This window comes from Macaca mulatta, chromosome 1, assembly GCF_049350105.2.
Source record: "Macaca mulatta isolate MMU2019108-1 chromosome 1, T2T-MMU8v2.0, whole genome shotgun sequence".
Taxonomy (NCBI): Eukaryota; Metazoa; Chordata; class Mammalia; order Primates; family Cercopithecidae; genus Macaca; species Macaca mulatta.
This window is the reverse complement of record NC_133406.1, coordinates 114,656,210-114,679,868: the sequence shown is the minus strand read 5'-3', so window position 1 is coordinate 114,679,868 and position 23,659 is coordinate 114,656,210. Positions and strand designations below refer to the sequence as shown.

General features: G+C 43.8%; 1 protein-coding gene across 1 annotated transcript; it reads right to left on the bottom strand.

Annotated features, from left to right (window-relative positions):
• Nucleotides 1-701: 701 nt before the first annotated feature.
• Nucleotides 702-15,703, bottom strand: FLG2 (filaggrin 2). Its single transcript, XM_077987341.1, has 6 exons — nt 15,566-15,703; nt 10,295-14,450; nt 8,513-9,181; nt 5,982-6,715; nt 4,318-4,868; nt 702-3,867 (listed from the first exon to the last, which is right to left on the bottom strand). Exons 1-6 carry the CDS (start codon nt 15,701-15,703, stop codon nt 3,423-3,425), a joined length of 6,693 nt encoding a protein of 2,230 aa, XP_077843467.1. The 3' UTR covers nt 702-3,422.
• Between the last annotated feature and the right edge of the window lie 7,956 nt (nt 15,704-23,659).

Sequence of the window (23,659 nt, the reverse complement as noted above, 5' to 3'; positions counted from 1 at the left end):
GCAGAGGTAGAATGAAAATCTATGGATTTCTCTTTTTATTATAGGTATAGACTTACTTTATAATAGAAAGAGATTAAATATCAAATTTAAATTTCTAATTGTTCTTTATTAGTATTTATTCAGTGAATAAATGGTGATTGATAGATTGGTATGAATTGGTTACTATTTAGGGTTAACTTCTATATACACAGTAATTTTGCTATCATTAATAGTATAACTGTAGCTTTTTCACTAGTAAACTAACAGACTAGTATTTTGTTGATTACATAGCATGATTTAAAGTTCAGAAAGTACAAGTCCTTCTTAATATTAAAATTTAAAACCCAGATTAGATAGATATATTATGAGTCTAATCAGAAGAATGAGCCTGTTTTTTTTTTGTTGTTGTTGTTGTTTCAAAAAACTTCTGCTTCCAATAGGGGCTTGTGATTTTGAACACTCACTGATGAATTTCAGTTTAGTTTGAATTCCAAAAGTGAAGGTGGAGGAAAAGTAGCTTGATTTTTGAGTGAAAAGAGGATAAATTTGGATAGCACCAATTTAATGGAGAGAATTATCACTCTTTTAATTAAGTATGGTGTGCTTGGCTTTTTTATTTTTACTTGCAAATTAAGGAAGTAATCTTTAAAGTTCTTACTAGTTCTGACATTCTGGACATTTTATTTGGGTTTTTTTTTTTTTTTTTTTTTTTTTTTTGAGACGGAGTCTGGCTCTGTCGTCCAGGCTGGAGTACAGTGGCCGGATCTCAGCTCACTGCAAGCTCCGCCTCCCGGGTTTACGCCATTCTCCTGCCTCAGCCTCCCGAGTAGCTGGGACTACAGGCGCCCGCCACCTCGCCCGGCTAGTTTTTGTATTTTTTAGTAGAGACGGGGTTTCACCGTGTTAGCCAGGATGGTCTCGATCTCCTGACCTCGTGATTCGCCCGTCTCGGCCTCCCAAAGTGCTGGGATTACAGGCTTGAGCCACCGCGCCCGGCCTTATTTGGGTTTTATAGTGGTAAACTTTCTACTGAGGATAGTATATTTTGTACATAATTCTTCTACTAATCATTACTTCCCTCACTGTTCATAATAAATTCATGTATTTTCTCCTTTTAGGCAGGAATAATGTATTTTAAATTGTTTTTCTTCTACTGGAAACTTCAGGACAATCAGCTTCTATTGAGAGTGATTCTTCCATTAATATCTTTGACAGAGAAAACCCATGGTGTATAACTCTTATTTCCAGAGCTTGGGTTGTCTTAGAAAGTAGCTACTTGGGATTATGTTTGATAACAATTGCTGTGATGATCATGATAAACTAGAACACCTGAGGTCAACTCATCAGTATAAAGCCTTTCTGTAAATGCTTTACAGAAGCATTGGGCAGCAATTAGATTGAGGAAAATATCAGATACAGTTGAGTTTTGTCTTCTTTGGGGTCCTTATTATTAGTACCCGAGTGCTTCACTGCCATCTAGTTGTGTGGAGGTAGAAGAAAACTGCATCTGATCCCACGGCAGGAAACTGTTTGTGTTTGTGGAGATGGAAGAGGAGAGAAACTATAACTTGATGAAACGTTTATTGCCAATTTTTATGAAGTACAGTTTTCTGGATCCTATATCCAGAAGGCCATGACAATAAATTTAAACATAGTTGTACAGAGTTCTAGTAGTGACACAAAAAGATGCAAATATTCTGAATATTCATGTGGGAAACTACTACATATTCTTTGTTCAGGATGGGATGTGTTATAATGTTTCTAGAGACATTTTGGCTCCTAAACCATGTCATTTAGCTCCTTGGATAGGTTTGTCAATAATTAATTAAAACAAAATCTGGAAAATCCAAATTTTGAAACTCTGAAATTTTTTTAAACCCTAATTTTATTCCCAACCACACAAATCTCACTTTATTATATAGTTCTGAAAGTAGCCCCAAATGATGTTTATTTTTTTCTTCCATTCACTTTTTTCTTTCTTTCTTTCTTTCTTTTTTTTTTTTTTTTTTTCTGAGGTGGAGTCTTGCTCAGTCACCCAGGCTGGAGTGCAGTGGTGCGATTTCGGCAACCTCTGCCTCCTGGATTCAAGCAATTCTCCTGCCTCAGTCTCCTGAGTAGCTAGGATTACAGGCACCTGCCACTGTACCTGGTTGATTTTTCTATTTTTAGTAGAGACAGGGTTTCACCATGTTGGCCAGGCTGGTCTCGAACTCCTGACCCCATGATCCACCCTTCTCGGCCTCCCAAAGTGCTGGGATTACAGGCGTGAGCCACTGCGCCTGGCCCCATTCACTGTTTTTTAACCAAGGAGTTCAATGAATGTGGAGCCTTACAAAAACACCTGGCACCAAACAAAAGTAATATAGTACAGAACTATAGTTAAAATGAAAGAACAGACATATACCCCAACTACCAAAACAAGAGATCATGTTAAATACCTTAATTTCATGTATGTGTCTCATTTCTTCTCTGGGTTAGTTCTTATCTTGGGCTAGTTTGTGTTGGCTTCTTATTCAAAGTAATAACTCCTTTGTTCTTGGACATACTCATAAAGTGGGGTGTTGCTATCTACACAGAAGGAACCAGAGCCTGTTCTTTCCTTTCTGTGGTAACCACTGGCCTCAGAGCCTCTTGTCTGTTTATTGCTCACATCCTCACTGTATATTCTGATACCTCCTGACAGACTTGATTCTGATTCTTGCCTTTGTCTCCCCCACTGCATGTGGTTGTACTGCTTGATGAATATCTATACCTATACTCTTCAATTCCTGTAGGCTGTCAAGAAAGTGACTGAAAATGTATCTTTGACTTTTGCTGTCATTTGACTGCTTATAACTGTCATTTGATTGGCCATTGCTATATACTTGTCTTTCATTGGTACTGAATCCAGATTGACCCTGGACATCTCTTGATGGCCCATGACTCGATACCTATCTGGCAAAACCTGTGCTGGATCTTACCTGCCCATGAAAAGTTGTGTCTCCCAAATGTTGCTGGCTAGATCCGTGTAAAACTATTGTATTGAACTCTAACTTCCCATGCCTAGATCCTAATTGCTCATGAGTGTCTTTCTCCCAATCTTCCGAATGCCTTTTATTATCAGTATGGGATTGCTGTTTTCTGATTGAACTAGATTTTGAATGGACATAAACTGATATGGATTGTCCTTGGTCAGATCCAAGATGGTCATTTGACTGGCTATAGGTGCATCCCTCCCTTCTGGCTGTGTTATATCCAGGTTGAACATAGGTGTTGTTTGACTGTTTATGAGTTACTACAGAATGTCCATGACTAGATTCCTGACTTCTTATAATGGGTCTAGACTGATACTGAAAATCAATTGAATGTTCATAACTTATCATTGACTGTTCATGATTTAAACCGTGTCTTCCTGTTCCTTTAGTTGCTTTGGATACTATCAGGTCAGAACTAGAAAATGATTGTCAATGTCTAGACAGTTGCTCGTTTGTGGCGCTATCTATTGACCACGAAAGGTGAGAATTACAGATGCTTTTTCTGCGGCCACCAGAAGGCCCATACCCAGTGTGTCCATAGTCATATTCCGCAGGTCCATAACTGCCATGTTTCCAAACGTGACTTGATCCATGCCTTTGCCTTTCACTACTATGTGACTGAAAATGACTTGTTCTAGTAGATCTGGAACCTGTCTCTGTGGATTGTCCATAACCAGAATGGCCATGTCTAGTGGTATCTCCTGTCTGTCCATGAGTAGTTTCCAGTCTCCCATGAATGACAGATCCTGACTCTCCATGTTGGGATCCGGCTTGGCCATGAGTGTGTCCTGAATGTGTGTGTGAGCCCACTGAGTGCCCTTCACTGTCACTGTACTCACTGTGGCCAGATTCCCTTCTTCCAGCTGTCCTGGAACTTGTCTGTATGGACTCTCCATGACTAGACTGGCCATGTCTAGTGGTATCTCCTGTCTGTCCATGTATGGTTCCTTGTCTCCCATGAACGGCAGATCCTGACTCTCCATGTTGGAATCCGGCTTGGCCATGAGTGTGTCCTGAATGTGTGTGGGAGCCCCCTGAGTGCCCTTCACTGTCACTGTACTCACTGTGGCCAGATCCCCTTCTTCCAATTGTCCTGGACCCTGTCTGTGTGGTTTGTCCATGACTAGAGTGGCCATGTTCAGTGATATCTCCTGTCTGTCCATGAGTAGTTTGTTGTCTCTCGTGAACTGTGGATTCTGACTCTCCATGTTGAGATCCGGCTTGGCCATGAGTGTGTCCTGAATGTGTGTGTGAGACCCCTGAGTGCCCTTCACTGTCACTGTACTCACTGTGGCCAGATCCCCTTCTTCCAGCTGTCCTGGACCCTCTCTGTGTGGATTGTCCATGACCATAGTGGGCATGTCTAGTGGTATCTCCTGTCTGTCCATGAGTAGTTCCCTGTCTCCCATGACCTGAGGATCCTGACTCTCCATGTTGAGATCCAGCTTGGCCGTGAGTGTGTCCTGAATGTGTGTGTGAGATCCCTGAGTGCCCTTCACTGTCACTGTACTCACTGTGGCCAGATCCCCTTCTTCCAGTTGTCCTGGACCCTCTCTGTGTGGATTGTCCATGACCAGACTGGCCATGTCTAGTGGTATCGCCTGTCTGTCCATGTATAGTTCCCTGTCTCCCATGAACGGCAGATCCTGACTCTCCATGTTGGGATCCGGCTTGGCCATGAGTGTGTCCTGAATGTGTGTGGGAGCCCCCTGAGTGCCCTTCACTGTCACTGTACTCACTGTGGCCAGATCCCCTTCTTCCAGCTGTCCTGGACCCTCTCTGTGTGGATTGTCCATGACCATAGTGGGCATGTCTAGTGGTATCTCCTGTCTGTCCATGTATGGTTCCTTGTCTCTCATGAACAGCAGATCCTGACTTTCCATGTTGGGATCCAGCTTGGCCATGAGTATGTCCTGAATGTGTGTGTGAGACCACTGAGTGCCCTTCACTGTCACTGTACTCACTGTGGCCAGATCCCCTTCTTCCAATTGTCCTGGAACCTGTCTGTATGGACTCCCCATGACCAGACTGGCCATGTCTAGTGGTATCTCCTGTCTGTCCATGTATAGTTCCCTGTCTCCCATGACCTGAGGATCCTGACTCTCCATGTTGAGATCCGGCTAGGCCATGAGTGTGTCCTGAATGTGTGTGTGAGACCCCTGAGTGCCCTACACTGTCACTGTACTCACTGTGGCCAGATCCCCTTCTTCCAGTTGTCCTGGACCCTGTCTGTGTGGATTGTCCTTGACCAGACTGGCCATGTCTAGTGGTATCTCCTGTCTGTCCATGTATGATTCCCTGTCTCCCATGAACGGCAGCTCCTGACTCTCCATGTTGGGATCCGGCTTGGCCATGAGTGTGTCCTGAATGTGTGTGTGAGACCCCTGAGTGCCCTTCACTGTCACTGTACTCACTGTGGCCAGATCCCCTTCTTCCAGCTGTCCTGGACCCTCTCTGTGTGGATTGTCCGTGATCATAGTGGGTATGTCTAGTGGTATCTCCTGTCTGTCCATGAGTAGTTCCCTGTCTCCCATGACCTGAGGATCCTGACTCTCCATGTTGAGATCCAGCTTGGCCGTGAGTGTGTCCTGAATGTGTGTGTGAGATCCCTGAGTGCCCTTCACTGTCACTGTACTCACTGTGGCCAGATCCCCTTCTTCCAATTGTCCTGGAACCTGTCTGTATGGACTCGCCATGACCAGACTGTCCATGTCTAGTGGTATCTCCTGTCTGTCCATGTATAGTTCCCTGTCTCCCATGGACTGCAGATCCTGACTCTCCATGTTGGAATCCGGCTTGGCCATGAGTGTGTCCTGAATGTGTGTGGGAGCCCCCTGAGTGCCCTTCACTGTCACTGTACTCACTGTGGCCAGATCCCCTTCTTCCAGTCGTCCTAGACCCTGTCTGTGTGGTTTGTCCATGACTAGAGTGGCCATGTTCAGTGATATCTCCTGTCTGTCCATGAGTAGTTTGTTGTCTCTCGTGAACTGTGGATTCTGACTCTCCATGTTGAGATCCGGCTTGGCCATGAGTGTGTCCTGAATGTGTGTGTGAGACCCCTGAGTGCCCTTCACTGTCACTGTACTCACTGTGGCCAGATCCCCTTCTTCCAGCTGTCCTGGACCCTCTCTGTGTGGATTGTCCATGACCATAGTGGGCATGTCTAGTGGTATCTCCTGTCTGTCCATGAGTAGTTCCCTGTCTCCCATGACCTGAGGATCCTGACTCTCCATGTTGAGATCCGGCTTGTCCATGAGTGTGTCCTGAATGTGTGTGTGAGACCCCTGAGTGCCCTTCACTGTCACTGTACTCACTGTGGCCAGATCCCCTTCTTCCAGTTGTCCTGGACCCTGTCTGTGTGGATTGTCCATGACCAGACTGGCCATGTCTAGTGGTATCTCCTGTCTGTCCATGTATGGTTCCCTGTCTCCCATGAACAGCAGATCCTGACTCTCCATGTTGGGATCCGGCTTGGCCATGAGTGTGTCCTGAATGTGTGTGGGAGCCCCCTGAGTGCCCTTCACTGTCACTGTACTCACTGTGGCCAGATCCCCTTCTTCCAGTTGTCCTGGACCCTGTCTGTGTGGATTGTCCATGACCAGACTGGCCATGTCTAGTGGTATCTCCTGTCTGTCCATGTATGGTTCCCTGTCTCCCATGAACGGCAGATCCTGACTCTCCATGTTGGGATCCGGCTTGGCCATGAGTGTGTCCTGAATGTGTGTGTGAGACCCCTGAGTGCGCTTCACTATCACTGTACTCACTGTGGCCAGATCCCCTTCTTCCAGTTGTCCTGGACCCTATCTGTGTGGATTGTCCATGACCATAGTGGGCATGTCTAGTGGTATCTCCTGTCTGTCCATGAGTAGTTTGTTGTCTCTCGTGAACTGTGGATTCTGACTTTCCATGTTGAGATCCGGCTTGGCCATGAGTGTGTCCTGAATGTGTGTGTGAGACCCCTGAGTGCCCTTCACTGTCACTGTACTCACTGTGGCCAGATCCCCTTCTTCCAGCTGTCCTGGACCCTCTCTGTGTGGATTGTCCATGACCATAGTGGGCATGTCTAGTGGTATCTCCTGTCTGTCCATGAGTAGTTCCCTGTCCCCCATGACCTGAGGATCCTGACTCTCCATGTTGAGATCCAGCTTGGCCGTGAGTGTGTCCTGAATGTGTGTGTGAGATCCCTGAGTGCCCTTCACTGTCACTGTACTCACTGTGGCCAGATCCCCTTCTTCCAATTGTCCTGGAACCTGTCTGTATGGACTCGCCATGACCAGACTGGCCATGTCTAGTGGTATCTGCTGTCTGTCCATGTATAGTTCCCTGTCTCCCATGAACGGCAGATCCTGACTCTCCATGTTGGGATCCGGCTTGGCCATGAGTGTGTCCTGAATTTGTGTGGGAGCCCCCTGAGTGCCCTTCACTGTCACTGTACTCACTGTGGCCAGATTCCCTTCTTCCAGCCGTCCTGGAACTTGTCTGTATGGACTCTCCATGACCAGACTGGCCATGTCTAGTGGTATCTCCTGTCTGTCCATGTATGGTTCCTTGTCTCCCATGAACGGCAGATCCTGACTCTACATGTTGGGATCCGGCTTGGCCATGAGTGTGTCCTGAATGTGTGTGTGAGACCCCTGAATGCCCTTCACTATCACTGTACTCACTGTGGCCAGATCCCCTTCTTCCAGCTGTCCTGGACCCTCTCTGTGTGGATTGTCCATGACCATAGTGGGCATGTCTAGTGGTATCTCCTGTCTGTCCCTGAGTAGTTCCCTGTCTCCCATGACCTGAGGATCCTGACTCTCCATGTTGAGATCCAGCTTGGCCGTGAGTGTGTCCTGAATGTGTGTGTGAGATCCCTGAGTGCCCTTCACTGTCACTGTACTCACTGTGGCCAGATCCCCTTCTTCCAGTTGTCCTGGACCCTATCTGTGTGGATTGTCCATGACCAGACTGGCCATGTCTAGTGGTATCTCCTGTCTGTCCATGTATAGTTCCCTGTCTCCCATGAACGGCAGATCCTGACTCTCCATGTTGGGATCCGGCTTGGCCATGAGTGTGTCCTGAATGTGTGTGGGAGCCCCCTGAGTGCCCTTCACTGTCACTGTACTCACTGTGGCCAGATTCCCTTCTTCCAGTTGTCCTGGACCCTGTCTGTGTGGATTGTCCATGACCATAGTGGGCATGTCTAGTGGTATCTCCTGTCTGTCCATGAGTAGTTTGTTGTCTCTCGTGAACTGTGGATTCTGACTCTCCATGTTGAGATCCGGCTTGGCCATGAGTGTGTCCTGAATGTGTGTGTGAGACCCCTGAGTGCCCTTCACTGTCACTGTACTCACTGTGGCCAGATCCCCTTTTTCCAGCTGTCCTGGACTCTCTCTGTGTGGATTGTCCATGACCATAGTGGGCATGTCTAGTGGTATCTCCTGTCTGTCCATGAGTAGTTTGTTGTCTCTCGTGAACTGTGGATTCTGACTCTCCATGTTGAGATCCGGCTTGGCCATGAGTTTGTCCTGAATGTGTGTGTGAGACCCCTGAGTGCCCTTCACTGTCACTGTACTCACTGTGGCCAGATCCCCTTCTTCCAGTTGTCCTGGACCCTATCTGTGTGGATTGTCCATGACCAGACTGGCCATGTCTAGTGGTATCTCCTGTCTGTCCATGTATAGTTCCCTGTCTCCCATGAACGGCAGATCCTGACTCTCCATGTTGGGATCCGGCTTGGCCATGAGTGTGTCCTGAATGTGTGTGGGAGCCCCCTGAGTGCCCTTCACTGTCACTGTACTCACTGTGGCCAGATCCCCTTCTTCCAGTTGTCCTGGACCCTCTCTGTGTGGATTGTCCATGACCATAGTGGGCATGTCTAGTGGTATCTCCTGTCTGTCCATGAGTAGTTTGTTGTCTCTCGTGAACTGTGGATTCTGACTCTCCATGTTGAGATCCGGCTTGGCCATGAGTGTGTCCTGAATGTGTGTGTGAGACCCCTGAGTGCCCTTCACTGTCACTGTACTCACTGTGGCCAGATCCCCTTTTTCCAGCTGTCCTGGACTCTCTCTGTGTGGATTGTCCATGACCATAGTGGGCATGTCTAGTGGTATCTCCTGTCTGTCCATGAGTAGTTTGTTGTCTCTCGTGAACTGTGGATTCTGACTCTCCATGTTGAGATCCGGCTTGGCCATGAGTGTGTCCTGAATGTGTGTGTGAGACCCCTGAGTGCCCTTCACTGTCACTGTACTCACTGTGGCCAGATCCCCTTCTTCCAGCTTTCCTGGACCCTCTCTGTGTGGATTGTCCATGACCATAGTGGGCATGTCTAGTGGTATCTCCTGTCTGTCCCTGAGTAGTTCCCTGTCTCCCATGACCTGAGGATCCTGACTCTCCATGTTGAGATCCAGCTTGGCCGTGAGTGTGTCCTGAATGTGTGTGTGAGATCCCTGAGTGCCCTTCACTGTCACTGTACTCACTGTGGCCAGATCCCCTTCTTCCAGTTGTCCTGGACCCTATCTGTGTGGATTGTCCATGACCAGACTGGCCATGTCTAGTGGTATCTCCTGTCTGTCCATGTATAGTTCCCTGTCTCCCATGAACGGCAGATCCTGACTCTCCATGTTGGGATCCGGCTTGGCCATGAGTGTGTCCTGAATGTGTGTGGGAGCCCCCTGAGTGCCCTTCACTGTCACTGTACTCACTGTGGCCAGATCCCCTTCTTCCAGCTGTCCTGGACCCTCTCTGTGTGGATTGTCCATGACCATAGTGGGCATGTCTAGTGGTATCTCCTGTCTGTCCATGAGTAGTTCCCTGTCTCCCATGACCTGAGGATCCTGACTCTCCATGTTGAGATCCAGCTTGGCCGTGAGTGTGTCCTGAATGTGTGTGTGAGATCCCTGAGTGCCCTTCACTGTCACTGTACTCACTGTGGCCAGATCCCCTTCTTCCAATTGTCCTGGAACCTGTCTGTATGGACTCGCCATGACCAGACTGGCCATGTCTAGTGGTATCTGCTGTCTGTCCTTGTATAGTTCCTTGTCTCCCATGAACGGCAGATCCTGACTCTCCATGTTGGGATCCAGCTTGGCCATGAGTGTGTCCTGAATGTGTGTGGGAGCCCCCTGAGTGCCCTTCACTGTCACTGTACTCACTGTGGCCAGATCCCCTTCTTCCAGTTGTCCTGGACCCTGTCTGTGTGGATTGTCCGTGACCAGACTGGTCATGTCTAGTAGTATCTCCTGTCTGTCCATGTATAGTTCCCTGTCTCCTATGAACGGCAGATCCTGACTCTCCATGTTGGGATCCGGCTTGGCCATGAGTGTGTCCTGAATGTGTGTGGGAGCCCCCCGAGTGCCCTTCACTGTCACTGTACTCACTGTGGCCAGATCCCCTTCTTCCAGTTGTCCTGGACCCTCTCTGTTTGGACTGTCCATGACCATAGTGAGCATGTCTAGTGGTATCTCCTGTCTGTCCATGAGTAGTTCCGTATCTCTCATGAACTATGGAATCTGACTCTCCATGTTGAGATCCAGCTTGGCCGTGAGTGTGTCCTGAATATGTGTGTGAGCCCCCTGAGTACAATTCACTGTCACTGTACTCACTGTGGCCAGATCCCCTTCCAGTTGTCCTGGATCCTCTCTGCGCGGATTGTCCATTATGATAGTGGGCATATCTAGTGGTATCTCCTGTCTGTCCATGAGTAGTTCCATGTCTCTCATGAACTGTGGATCTTGACTCTCCATGTTGAGATCTGGCTTGGCCATGAGTTTGTTCTTGTGAATGTGGTCTATGTGAGCCCCCTGAGTGCACTTCAGTGTCACTGGACTCACTGTGGCCAGATCCCCTTCTTCCACTTGTCCTGGACCCTATCTGTGTGGACTGTCCATGACCAGAATAGCCATGTCCAGTGGCATCTCCTGTCTGTCCATAAGTAGTTTCGTGTCTCTCATGAACTGTGGATTGTGATTCTCCAAGTTGAGATCCATCTTGGCCGTGAGTGTGTTCTTGTGAGTGTGGTCTATGTGAGACCCCTGAGTGCACTTCACTGTCAGTGGCATCACTGTGGCTAAATCTCTGTCTTCCAGTTGTTCTGGAACCTGTCTGTGTAGATTGTCCATGACCAGAGTTGCTATGTCTAGTGGTATCTCCTCTCTGTCCATGAGTAGTTCCTTGTCTTCTGTGAACTGTAGATCCTGACTCTGGGTAATGAGATCCAACTTGTGTGTCAATGTGTTCTGAATGTCTGTGTGAGACCCTTGAGTGCACTTCACTGTCAATGTTCTCACTTTGGCTAGATCTTCGTCTTCTACTTACCCTGGACCCCGTCTGTGTGGATTGTCCTTGACCAGACTGGCTATGTCTAGCGGTATTTATTGTCTGACCATGAGTAGTTTCCTGTCTCCCGTGAACTGTGGATCCTGACGCTACTTGTTGAGATTCAACCTGGCCCAAGCCAGTCGATTGACCTGAGCCTGAACCATATTGGCCAAATCCAGTGGACTGATCTGAGCCAGATATATGTTGTCCAGAACTAGAGAAATTGTCTGAGCCAGACACATGCTGTCCAAAACCTGTGGTTGGACCTGAGCCAGACTCACGTTGGCCACAGCCAGATGACTGACTTGAGCCAGTACCATGTTGGCCATAGCTAGACTGACCTGATCTGTACTCATGCCGTGCAAAGCCAGAGGATTGTCCTGTGCCTGACCCATGCTGTCCAAAGCCAGAGGACTGACCTGAGCCCAATCCATATTGGCCAAAGCCAGAGGATTGACCTGAGCCTGACCTGTGTTGTCCAAATCCAGATGTCTGTCCTGAACTAGACCCATGTTGACCATAGCTAGATGACTGACTTGAGCCAGAGCCATGTTGGCCATAACTAGATTGATGTGATCTAGACTCATGTTGTCCAAAACCAGAGGACTGTCCTGAGCCAGTGCCATGTTGTCCAAAGCCACTGGACTGACCTAAGCCTGATCCATGTTGGCCAAAGCCAGAGTACTGACCTGAGCTTGACCTGTGTTGGCCAAAGCCAGTTGTATGTCCTGAACTAGACCCATGTTGACCATAGCCAGATGACTGACTTGAGCCGGAACCATGTTGGCCATAGCTAGACTGATGTGATCTAGACTCATGCTGTCCAAAACCAGAGAATTGTCCTGAGCCAGTCCCATGTTGTCCAAAGCCACTGGACTGACCTAAGCCTGATCCATGTTGGCCAAAGCCAGAGTATTGACTTGAGCTTGACCCCTGTTGTCCAAAGCCAGATGTCTGTCCTGAACTTGACCCATGTTGACCATAGCCAGATGATTGACCTGAGCCAGAACCATGTGGGCCATAGCTGGACTGATGTGATCTAGACTCATGCTGTCCAAAGCCAGAGGATTGTCCTGAGCCTGACCCATGTTGTCTAAAGCCAGAGGACTGACCTGAGCCTGATCCATGTTGGCCAAAGCTGGAAGATTGACCTGAGCTTAACTCATGTTGTCCAAATCCAGATGTCTGTCCTGAACTCAACCCATGTTGACCACAGCCAGATGATTGACTTGAACCAAAACCATGTTGGCCATAGCTAGACTGACCTGATGTAGACTCATGTTGTCCAAAACCAGAGGATTGTCCTGAGCCAGACCCATGTTGTCCAAAGCCACTGGACTGACCTAAGCTGGATCCATATTGGCCAAAGCCAGTGGATTGACCTGAGCCTGATCCATGTTGTCCAAAGCCAGATGTCTGTCTAGACCCATGTTGACCATAGCCAGATGACTGACTTGAGCTAGAACTGTGTTGGCCATAGCTAGACTGACCTGATCTAGACTCATGTTGTCCAAAGCCAGAGGATTGTCCTGAGCCAGACCCATGTTGTCCAAAGCCAGAGGACTGACCTGAGCCTGATCCATATTGGCCAAAGCCAGTGGATTGACCTGAGCCCAACCCATGTTGTCCAAAACCAGATGTCTGTCTAGACGCATGTTGGCCATAGCCAGATGATTGACTTGAGCCAGAACCATGTTGTCCATAGCTAGACTGACATGATCTAGACTCATGTTGTCCAAAACCAGAGGATTGTCCTGAGCCAGACCCATGCTGTCCAAAGCCAAAGGATTGACCTGAGCCTGATCCATGTTGGCCAAAGCCAGAGGAATGACCTGAGCCAGACCTGTGTTGTCCAAAGCCAGATGTCTTACCTGAGCTAGACCCATGCTCATCATAGCCTGAGGATTGACTTGACCTAGACCCATACTGGCTACAAGTTTGACTTGAGCCAGCTACTTGTTGTTCGAAGCCAGAGGACTGACTCAAGCCTGTTCCATGTTGTTCACAGCTAGTAAACTGACCTGAACCAGACCGATGTTTACCACATTTGGAAAATTCATTTGAACTAGAAGAGTTTGAAAAGTGGCCACAGGAACCATGTTCATGTTGACCATTACTACAAGACTGGCTACCTCCAGACTCATATTGTCCACAAAAAGAGGACTGACTTGAGCCTGTTCTCTGTTGTCCTCCACAGTTTTGTGGTTGGCCATTTTCTCGAGCTCCGTATCCCCTCTGACTATAGGACTGACTACAGGAGTTAGACTCAGGTTGACCACATCCAGAGGGCTGACCTCCTGAGACACAGTCATGGCCTTGTCCTCCATTAATTCCTGACTGACAGCCTGACTGAATATAGCTAGATTGATTTACTTGCCCTCCAAATCTATGTGACTGACAAGAATTTGAAGCATTTTGTGGCCTTCCACACCCACTTGAATTGCTATAACCACATGCATGACTTCGCCTCCGACTATCTCCTGAACATGAACGGCTAGACCCAAGCTTTTGTCCACTACTTCTTGACTGAGTAGAGTTTGATTCATGCCCACTAATCTCCAATCCACATGACAGACCACCATGACCTTTCCTTTCCCAACTCTTTGATCCAGATCCAGATTCATATTCTTCCCCAAATTCCCTAGAAGGGCTAACATGTGACTTGTTTATTCTTTCCCTCAGTTCTCCAGAGCTGAAACCATGTCTCTCTTTGCCACTACTCCATGAGTGACCAGAGCTGGACCTGTGGTACCTTTTCTGAGATCGCGCTTGGTTTCCAGAGCTGGATAAATGACCTTGTCTTTCTAGCCTCCTGGAGTTGGACCCATGTCTACGTTTCACAGTTCCCCTTGAGTGCCCAGAACTATATCCATGCTCCTCTCCCTCACTCCAACTTGAATGTCTGTAACCTGATTTATGTTCTGGGGTATCCTCTTCATCCTCTTCTGTTTCACTTTCTTCCTCTTGGTGTCGGTGACCACGCCTATGCTTCTTTGACCCTGAAGCTTTGCAGTATTCTTTGCTGAGGACCTTGTTGCAGGCCATAGTCAGCTTGAATATCATCAAAAGAAACTCAGTAAAGTCCAATCTTCTGTCATGATCTCGATCCAGCATGTGCATGATGACATCCACTGTGTCTGGATCATCTGGGTTCTGTATATGAGTGACATACCAAGGGAGACCTGGTCAGCCTCACCTGCATACTCAGCCAACACATTCAAATAGTGCTGTGAAATTGTGGATGTTTGACATGATGTAGTTTTAGTCCAATGGAGGATTACTTTAGGTTAATAGAACCCAGTAAATGTTAAGGGTTAATAGAAAATAAAGACTACTGGGATCCTCAGAAGAAGACATTTCAAGGATTTAAGCTAAAGGATTAAGTGCTTAGGTAAGGCCTACAGGAAGGAGTGGAATAAACTAAGTTCAGTAACTGATATTTCTAAGTTTTACATAAATTGTAACTATTACATGATTACATGTTAATATATTCCATGTTAGAATTTATCATATATTATTTTGAAGCTAGTAACTGAGTCCTTTTTTTTTTTTTTTGAGACAGAGTCTCACTCTGTAACCCAGGCCAGGGTGCAGTGGCACGATCTCTGGGTTCATGCCATTCTCCTGCCTCAGCCTCCCGAGTAGCTGGGACTCCAGGGGCCTGCCACCACGCCTGGCTAATTTTTTGTATTTTTAGTAGAGACAGGGTTTAGTAGAGACAGGGTTTTAGGGTTTCACCGTATTAGCCAAGATGGTCTTGATCTCCTGACCTTGTGATCCACCCGCCTCAGTCTCCCAAAGTGCTGGGATTATAGGCGTGAGCCACAATGCCTGGCTAACTGAGTCCTTTTTAAGTAGATGGAATAAAATGCTGATATTTTATTTTTGATTCTTAATCATAGCTATTTTGTCAGCTTGCCATGTAGATGATTTCCCTTTCTATACTTTTTTTTCCCATTTGATAAGATAATTTATTCATTCGTGTCCTAGCACAAATTTATTTTCTGCTTTTTCTAAGGAAAATCCTGGGTATATAAGAAAGTCTGAGAGTCTATAAGGTAGGAGTGCATAGGTGGAAAAGTGAGGATGAAACATTCACTTTCTTTAAAATATATGCTGCTTTAACAGACTTTCTGGCATCCCCAAAATACTGCTCATAGAGGTTGCTTAGAGTCTACTGGGGCTGTGCACATTTTAGCTGATCTGGATCATATAACAGAGCATGTACAGGACTCCAGGAGCCTTCAGTTCTGGCACATGTTTCTCACCTTCAGAACTGGATGAAACTCTTTCTCCAGAAGTTCCTTTAGTTCATCCTTGCTCAGTGTGCCACACTCCCCATCTTGCTTGGTGTATTTGTAGAAAACATCAATTACAGTGACAACACTTCTCAAGAGGTCGGTCATCTTTTTGCAAGTTTAAGTGAACCTGGACACAGAGAAACAAAGAACCCTATTATTCATATTTTCCCCTTTTAACTTATCAGCAATTTTCATTTTAATAATAACCATCATGATTTTTTTAACTTCTTGTTTCTTTTTTTTTTTTTTCATTATACTTTAAGTTCTAAGGTACATGTGCGCAACGTGCAGGTTTGTTACATATGTATACATGTGCCATGTCTCTTGTTTCTTTTAAATCTCAAAAAGTAAGAATGGGCCAGGGATGATACAACACTGTTGAACACAATGAAAATTAACTTTGTTAACTTTGAGTTACTTTTCTATGATCAACTCTTGGCATGTTACTGTTTCAACTGAGTATAGACCTCAGGTCTCTATATTTCTTGTCATGGGTAAGTATAGTCTCTACATAGTATCTCTACACTTTGAGTGTGTTGTTCTAAGGCTTCCAAAGTTTCCAGAACCAGCCAGACACCATGGCCTCAATCTCTCTTTCTAGTTTCACTGCTTTTCTTGAGTCAAAAGTGACAGACCTTCCACCATGCACATCTGTTTATCCTATGGGCACCAGAAGCTAAACTGGACCCTTAAGGCCTTCAGCAAATTAAAAATGGGTAAAGGGGCTCAAAGTAGCTTGGTGTTTTAGAGGCATGAGATAGCCCTCAGTAGAGCTTAGGAACTCTCTTAATGTCAAGCACTTGACCAAACACCCTTCTCTTTAAATAATCAAGAAGAAGAGCTCAGCAATGCAAGCAGCAGTTTAACTAGTGGATAAGTAGATCTTGGAGCTCTGGGAACCAACACTGAACAAGGAAGGGACTCTGCAACAGTCCCAGCTGCCTCCCAGTTCGAGCTGGACAACCCAGAAAAGAGAGCATGGAAAAAGACTGGAACAGAGTGTGGAATGGCCTAGAGGAAGGCGAACTTCTACTTGCATTATTCTTGTCCATAAAAATGAACTTATTCCAAAAAGACCCCAGAATAAACTAAACTAACCAAACAAATAAGCAAACAAAAAGAAAAGAAAATGAAAGAAAGAAACAAAAAAGAAAAGAAAGGCAAAATATACATGAACTCTGCCTTAGTTTTTATCCCTAGACTTCTACTATGGACAGCACCAAATATTCATAAATGTAGCTGGATGAATTATCTCTCACCTGGTTCACCAAAGGAACAAGTAGGATAAAGCCTGATGCAGCTTGCAGGGTGACGATGGATTGGGATAATGACCCTTATATAGCTTGTAGTGATTATAGTGAGTGAGGTGACTCATTAAACCTAACTCCACCTCTACATATTTACCTTCCTCCTTCACATTCTCATCTACAGATGATTGCAGAAAGGCTAGTACCAGCCCCACCTTCCAGTATGAGGACATGGTTGCAAGATGCCTTTTTTTCAGGGTCATATACATGTGAAAAGCACAGACTTTGTTTTAGAGGACTCATGTTATACATTTCTTTTATCTAGTACCCACAGAAAGTAGCAGAGTGTAAGATGTTTGCAAGGTGCACAATAAATGCTTATTTAATTGAAAATTAACCTGAGTCACTAGGTTCACCTAATTCACGTCTTTTTTGTAATAACGAAAAGTGACATTTATTGAGAATGTACTATGTGCTAGATAGTGTGCTGAATACTTTAAACATACCATCTCAATCTTTACAATATCTATACTTTTAATTACGGGTGCATAGTTGTGTATAATTGTTGGGTACATGTGATGTTTTGATATGGGCATACCATGTGTAATGATCAAATCAGAGTAGAGTAATTGGGGTCTCCAGCATCTCAAGCATTTGTCATTTCTTTGCGTTAGGAACATTCTAATTCTACTATTTTAGTTATTTTAAAATATACAATAAATAGTTAACTATAGTTACCCTATTATGTTACCAAACACTAGATCTTATCACCTCATTTAATCTTCACAACCTTCCTACGAGATAGGTATTTATTATCCCATTTTACAGAGACAGGTTGTGGAAGCATAAGGTTCTTCTCCAAGGTCATAACTAGTAGGCAGAGAAACCAGAATTTGAACCTGAATCTACCTTATTGCAATGCCATTGCTCTTTACCATCATACTAGCTTACTTCTGTGTATTTATCACATAAAACTATCATGCAAAAATCATGCACCATTTTGGGAGTGTAAGGCCCACTCAAACACAAATAACATAAAAAAGTAACATACAGAGTGCTGTTAGGAAGAGGGGAAACATTCTCTGACTTTGTGAAGGCTCATTTCTAGGCTAGAAACGTGCAATTGGCTATATATAAAAATAATGTTTTCAGATGTGTTCAGGGTGAATTTAGAGTGGGCTTTCTTCCAGCACTCTGCTACCCACTAGTAGTCTGGCATCTTTAGGGCCTGGACCCTTGGGAAAATGTTCACTTATATACGGAAAGTATATCAAATATACTTGAGGGCAACAAAAATAATCAGAGAGTTGCAAGTCTTAAGTATGGAGAGCCAATTCTTCTGTACTTTGCTACCAGGTGATAATGGTGATGACGATGATGAGGATAGCAGCTACCATGAAGTGCTACGTGCTTACTATCTTCTATACATGGTAGGTTTACATACTTATCTATTTATTCCTCAAAATAACCCCACTTTATAGATAAGGAAATGAAAGCCTAGAGTAATGTAAACATTTGTTACAAATCACAGCTAGTCAGTAGCAGCACTAGAACAGATACCTATGCTATTTGATGCTACAGCCTAGCACTTAAGCATATATATTCTACATATATGGAGTCAATAAACTCCTATCTGGGCATTCCTTTGGGGCAGTCATCATATCTTATTCATTCTACCATCTAGGAAGCACCTACAGCTTGGTAAACACTAAGAATGAGTGTCTGTTCACAAAATGTTAATGAATATGCCCTTGAAATATGTCAATTGCTCACATAGCTGAGGAATCCTAGACCAAAACAACCACACAGAAAGTTATGTTTGCTGTTGGATATTATGGTCATCTTCAATCATATGCATCTTTTGGAAGTGCATTTTTGTTAAGATGACTGCTGCGTCAGAAAGACTTTCAGGCCCCAGATTCCACACTGAGACAGAATTTTAAAGCCATTTTTGCACTGTCATTCCAGCATTATAGTTGAGAACTCTGAAACTCCTCCATAGTTCAGAACTCCATTATTCACTCTTTTGTATTCTTTGCATTTAGGTCTCTCTTCCTCTTCTCACTTGCTTAGCATAATGGATAAAATTATAGTCGGAAAGACCTAAGTTCTAATCTCAGTTTTGCCTCTTACTGTGTTTCTTGTACAATTATCTAATCTTTTCAGCTTCAGTCTCCTAAATTATAGAATGGGAACAATAACACTTACCTAACAGGCGGCAATTACTTAACATGAAATTGCTTAGTACCCACCTGGCATATAATACATTCTTAGTACACTATATAATTACTGCAAACTTATTTTGCTAAATATTTCATATAATCTATCACAGCATTTTACACAAAGAAAGTACTTGATAATGTTTGATAAAAATGAGTTAGAAGCCACTAGTAGTCTTTTAAATGTAGAAATACTACGTCTCTGTCAAAAGTGTTGCCTAGAAGGTAAGTCATGGTTTTGGACACGTACCCTAGAATATAAAGTATAACGAAAAGAAAAACAAACTAAACCACATTTTTTGGGATATAATTCACATATCATAAATGTCAACTTTTAATCTGTTTTCTGTTTGCCCCCAGAATACTGTGCTGGCAGTAAGCTGTACTTTTTTTCCCTAATTGGGAAATGGGTTAAAGTATACAGTTCATTGTGTGTGTGTTTATACAGAGTATGTGCAATTGAGTTATTGTTCTTACGATGTCTATGTCCTTAAGTGAGTTTCCTCACTTCTCAATGCCTTAGTTTTCCCTCTGTAATAATCATAGGTGTTATTAGTGTCAGGTTCCAACTGGACAGATGGCAGGTCATTTCAGCAGCAATTTTGGAGAATGATTATTGTTCCCATTTCACAGAAGCCTATGCACTCTTTGGAAATAAATCCAAGTACTGGTTTTAAGTACTGAATTGATACCTGCAGAAACTTTTGCCCTCCTGGGTTCTGAAAGATTATTTAGTTCAACAAAGCGGAGGTCTGAAGTCCAGAGGAAGGGCACAGTCAGTTACACCATTTCTCTGTATCTGGGCCTTCTTCCTGCCTTATTCTACTCATCTCATCACCTTCTGCTCATTCCATGTCTACATTGCTCAGGCTCTAGACACTACCAGACTCTTTGATTTTAGGCCCATTTGGTGAAGCTTATGCACTGTTGGCCACTGGATTCTTGAAGAGGAAGCTATACCTTAGAATGTTAAAAGTAACTTTAACTGGACCTGTGAAAGTTCCAGTTTTTGGCTTTTCCACTGCGTGCCAGATGAATTTTGTTTCTACATCTCATCTTTTTTAAAATTTTATTTTTTAAAAATATTTATTTATTTATTTTGAGACAGCGTTTCACTTTGTTACCCAGGCTGGAGTGCAGTGGTGTGATCATGACTCAACACAGCCTCGATTTCCCAGGCTCAAGTGATCCTTCTGCCTCAGCCTCCCAAGTAGCTAGGACGATAGATACGTGCCACCATGCGTGCTAATTTCTTTTTTTTCATCGTATTTAAGGTGGTGGAGGTTCTCCAAGTTAAAATAATCTGTTTTGCTTCCTGTCATGTTCAAATTAAGAACTTGCCCTAGGGCCCAAGTGGGTCTTTGTCTATCATAAGAACCAAACATTTTCTCTATGTTGTAACTATTTGGAACTCCTGTTTGGGGGGTTTTCAGTGAACTCAACTTAGAGCTGATACCTGAGAATTGATTCAGGGACACTGATGTGCAGTTCTGTTTTCTGTAAGAACAGTTTAGGGAGATGTCCTTGGCTTGCAGTATGATATGGTAGAAAAAACATTGACTTTGCAGTAAGACAGATAGATCAATTTGTATTACAGCTGCAACACACACTGCCTGTAATATCTTGGGAACATTTCTAAGTCTGTCTCTGTTTTCACACCTGTGAAATAGGGACAATTACAGACACTTTAGAGTTCGATAACATTAGGATAATGCTTAGCACATGATAAGACTTCAATATATTTTCCTTTCTTTTCTTCATACTGTCAAGTTTAATCTGACTTAGAAAATTATCAATAAATTTTGGGCCTGATAGTTCATAAAGATGATTCTTAACTCTGTTCCCTCCTTGTGGTCTCTCTTCTTAGGTGAAATTGAAGGCCAGCTTTTGGAACTCAGCCTTCCAAGGAACTTAAAATTTCTGTTATGAAGAGTCCCTGAGGAAACTGGATCCACTAGCTACACTAGCTGAGAATGCCCACACTCCAGGATTTCATTTTTATTTTGCCACCTCATTGTTGGTATCTTAAGATCAATGTACTGGAGCAGCGGGGTCTCACAAAGAGGATACCTGGTAACACACCCAGGCTTTCAGAATGCACCATAGGGCTTTAGTGACGTGTCCAGTTTCAGCTGAAATGTGTCTTCTGGGACCTACTAATGCTTGTTGAACTTTACTGGATCTCAGAAGCTGGGTATCAGAAGCTCAGATGTTCCTTGGAGCTACAATATCAACAACCTGTGATGACAGAGAGAAGGTTGCTCCATGATGGATTTGGAAACTTACTGGCTAGCTAAACCTGACTGAATGGGAAGGAATGTGGATAGCTTTGGAACTCTAGTTTCACTAGATGAGCTGGAATTTGTATTTTGACAAATTGCAAGTTATGGCTATTAAGTAATGCAACTGATTTTTTTTCCCTTAAAACAAACAATCTAGAATCTGTGTAATCAAAATAATTTCTCTAAAAAGGCTGCAAGTATACACTTGAAATGTTGGGGCATTCAGAGCATTTGGAACATTACATTTTTTTGAATATTAATTGGTAGATGAAAATACCAACTTTTAAGTCATATGTTTGAATTTTTGAAACATTAATATGCATTTAGAGTTTGTAAGTCAAGTGAGTAAGGTAAAAACTGATAAGGTAAAAAAAAAAAAAAAAAAAGAGGGAGTTCCTTGCTGAGTGTGAATTTAAAGTAACTAAACTTCCTTTTGTCCAGTGGCTCTCAATAATTTACTTCAGCAGGCATTTTTTTTTGAGGATATTCTATGATATCATGACCCTTCTTGTAGGAGCGTGCTTTCAGTGGTGAGGCAGTCTGAGAATGTGTGAAGCAGTGTAATGAAGCCAGACCAAGATTGAAGCTTGGCCTGGGGTTTGAGCATTAGGAAAACTGTTGAAGGGTTATGTATACATCACACACACACACGCACACACGCACACACACACACACTCTCTCTCTCTCTCTTCTCCATACTCCCACAACAATGTATAGTATTTACTATACATTGCTGAAGATCTATAACATGGAATGTCTAGTGCTAAGTGCAGTGTCCTTAATGAAATTATATTGGTTTGGAATTATTTATGAGTTTGGGATTATTTGTCAGTACCCTTAAATGATCTTGACACTCACCTATTTGAAAAGATATTGAGGATTTGCCATTTGATATTGACCAGGGTGTATTGTGCACAAAAATATTGTGAATATACATCTGTCTGTCCTTAAATCACTGTAAGTTTTAACTGGAATAGATTTGCTCCACAATATTCAGTAGGGCTGATATTTCATGCCTTCTGGATGAGAAAAGAATTGGCAAAAATTATATCTTGGGCTGCCTCGCACATCTTTGAACAGGATAAGGGAAAAATAAATATAAGACCTATGAGTTATGGCATCAGGCTTTAACTTTAATTTATGAATTAAACCAACAATATTATTGATTATTGCAATTATCTATGTTAATTTCACTTGTTCTCCTTTGAAAATTAATTATGTTTATCTTACTTATTGTGAATAAAGTCACTCCTCTCATGTGCTTATTTCTTGACTCTGGCACTAATTATTCTTCAGTGCCTAGATTTCCTGGAACAGCTCATTTTAAGTAACCCCTGAACATTGGACTCTGAGAGGAAAGACAGTAAAGTGGGATCTGTGGAAAAGCACATCTGCAAATGTCTCATTTTTTTCTCCAGGGTTAAGTTTTCTTCCTTGGAGACTCTTGTCTTGAAACAGTGATACTAGATCACCAGCTTAGCAAGATAATTACAAAAGGCAGATAGAGTAATTATTTTACATAACTATTATAGGGTGACTAAGATCTCAGGGAATGACTGTGTTCTGTAATCCACTTGCCCCACTCAATACCCTGAGTTTTATACAAGCCAAAGACACTTGGAACAGAATCTGACACCTGAGGCTCTAGGGCCTTGGCCTAGGGAAACTAATACTTAACTTTTTAAGTGGTCATTGATGACATCCCACTCATTTCTGAGATGGGTATGGTTTGAAAAGCAGGTGTATTCATGGAGAGTAGGGCTTGGGCCCTTTGCTGCAAGAGGAGAAGCTATTAGCTTAGACTTTTCTAGTAGGGACTTTCTCACACCTGTTTCCTAGATCTGGTTGACATAGAAGAAATCAGGGAACACACAGGGTAGGACTCCTAAAGGAATATGTTTTTTGGCTTTTTCCTAAAAACTAAAACAAAAACATTCATAGCAAAGCAGTTTAGCCCAGTGACTAGTAAGAGTACAGACATTGGAATCTGACAGATCTGGATTGGAATTCTGCTTCAGCCATTTACTAATTATGTAACTTCACATCTCTGTGAATGGGGGAAATTTTCTTTGCAGGGTTGTTACAAAGCTTAAAAGAGTTAAGTCAAGTGCCTAGAACAGAACAGCCATTCAATAAATGGTAGAAATTTTTGTTTTTACACAAATTTTTAAAAAGTACTGTTTTTTGCATTTGTTAGAAAGACTATATTTTCTGTTAGTGAATGACATCATCATCATAAAAAATTACTTTTACAAGTTTTGTTTTGAGAATTAAAATCATATATAAATCCCAATCACATTGTGTTGGGATTAA

What these genes read in the sequence shown, in the direction of transcription:
- FLG2 (XM_077987341.1), bottom strand. Translation starts at nt 15,703, where the DNA reads ATGACCGACCTCTTGAGAAGTGTTGTCACTGTAATTGATGTTTTCTAC. An exon ending in CTCAGGGGTCTCACACACAC is followed by an intron (nt 6,716 to 8,512) that starts ATTCAGGACAAA and finishes GGGTCTCACACA; the next exon opens with CACATTCAGGACACACTCAT. An exon ending in GGACAATCCACACAGAGAGG is followed by an intron (nt 3,868 to 4,317) that starts GTCCAGGACAGC and finishes CATACAGACAAG; the next exon opens with TTCCAGGACAGCTGGAAGAA.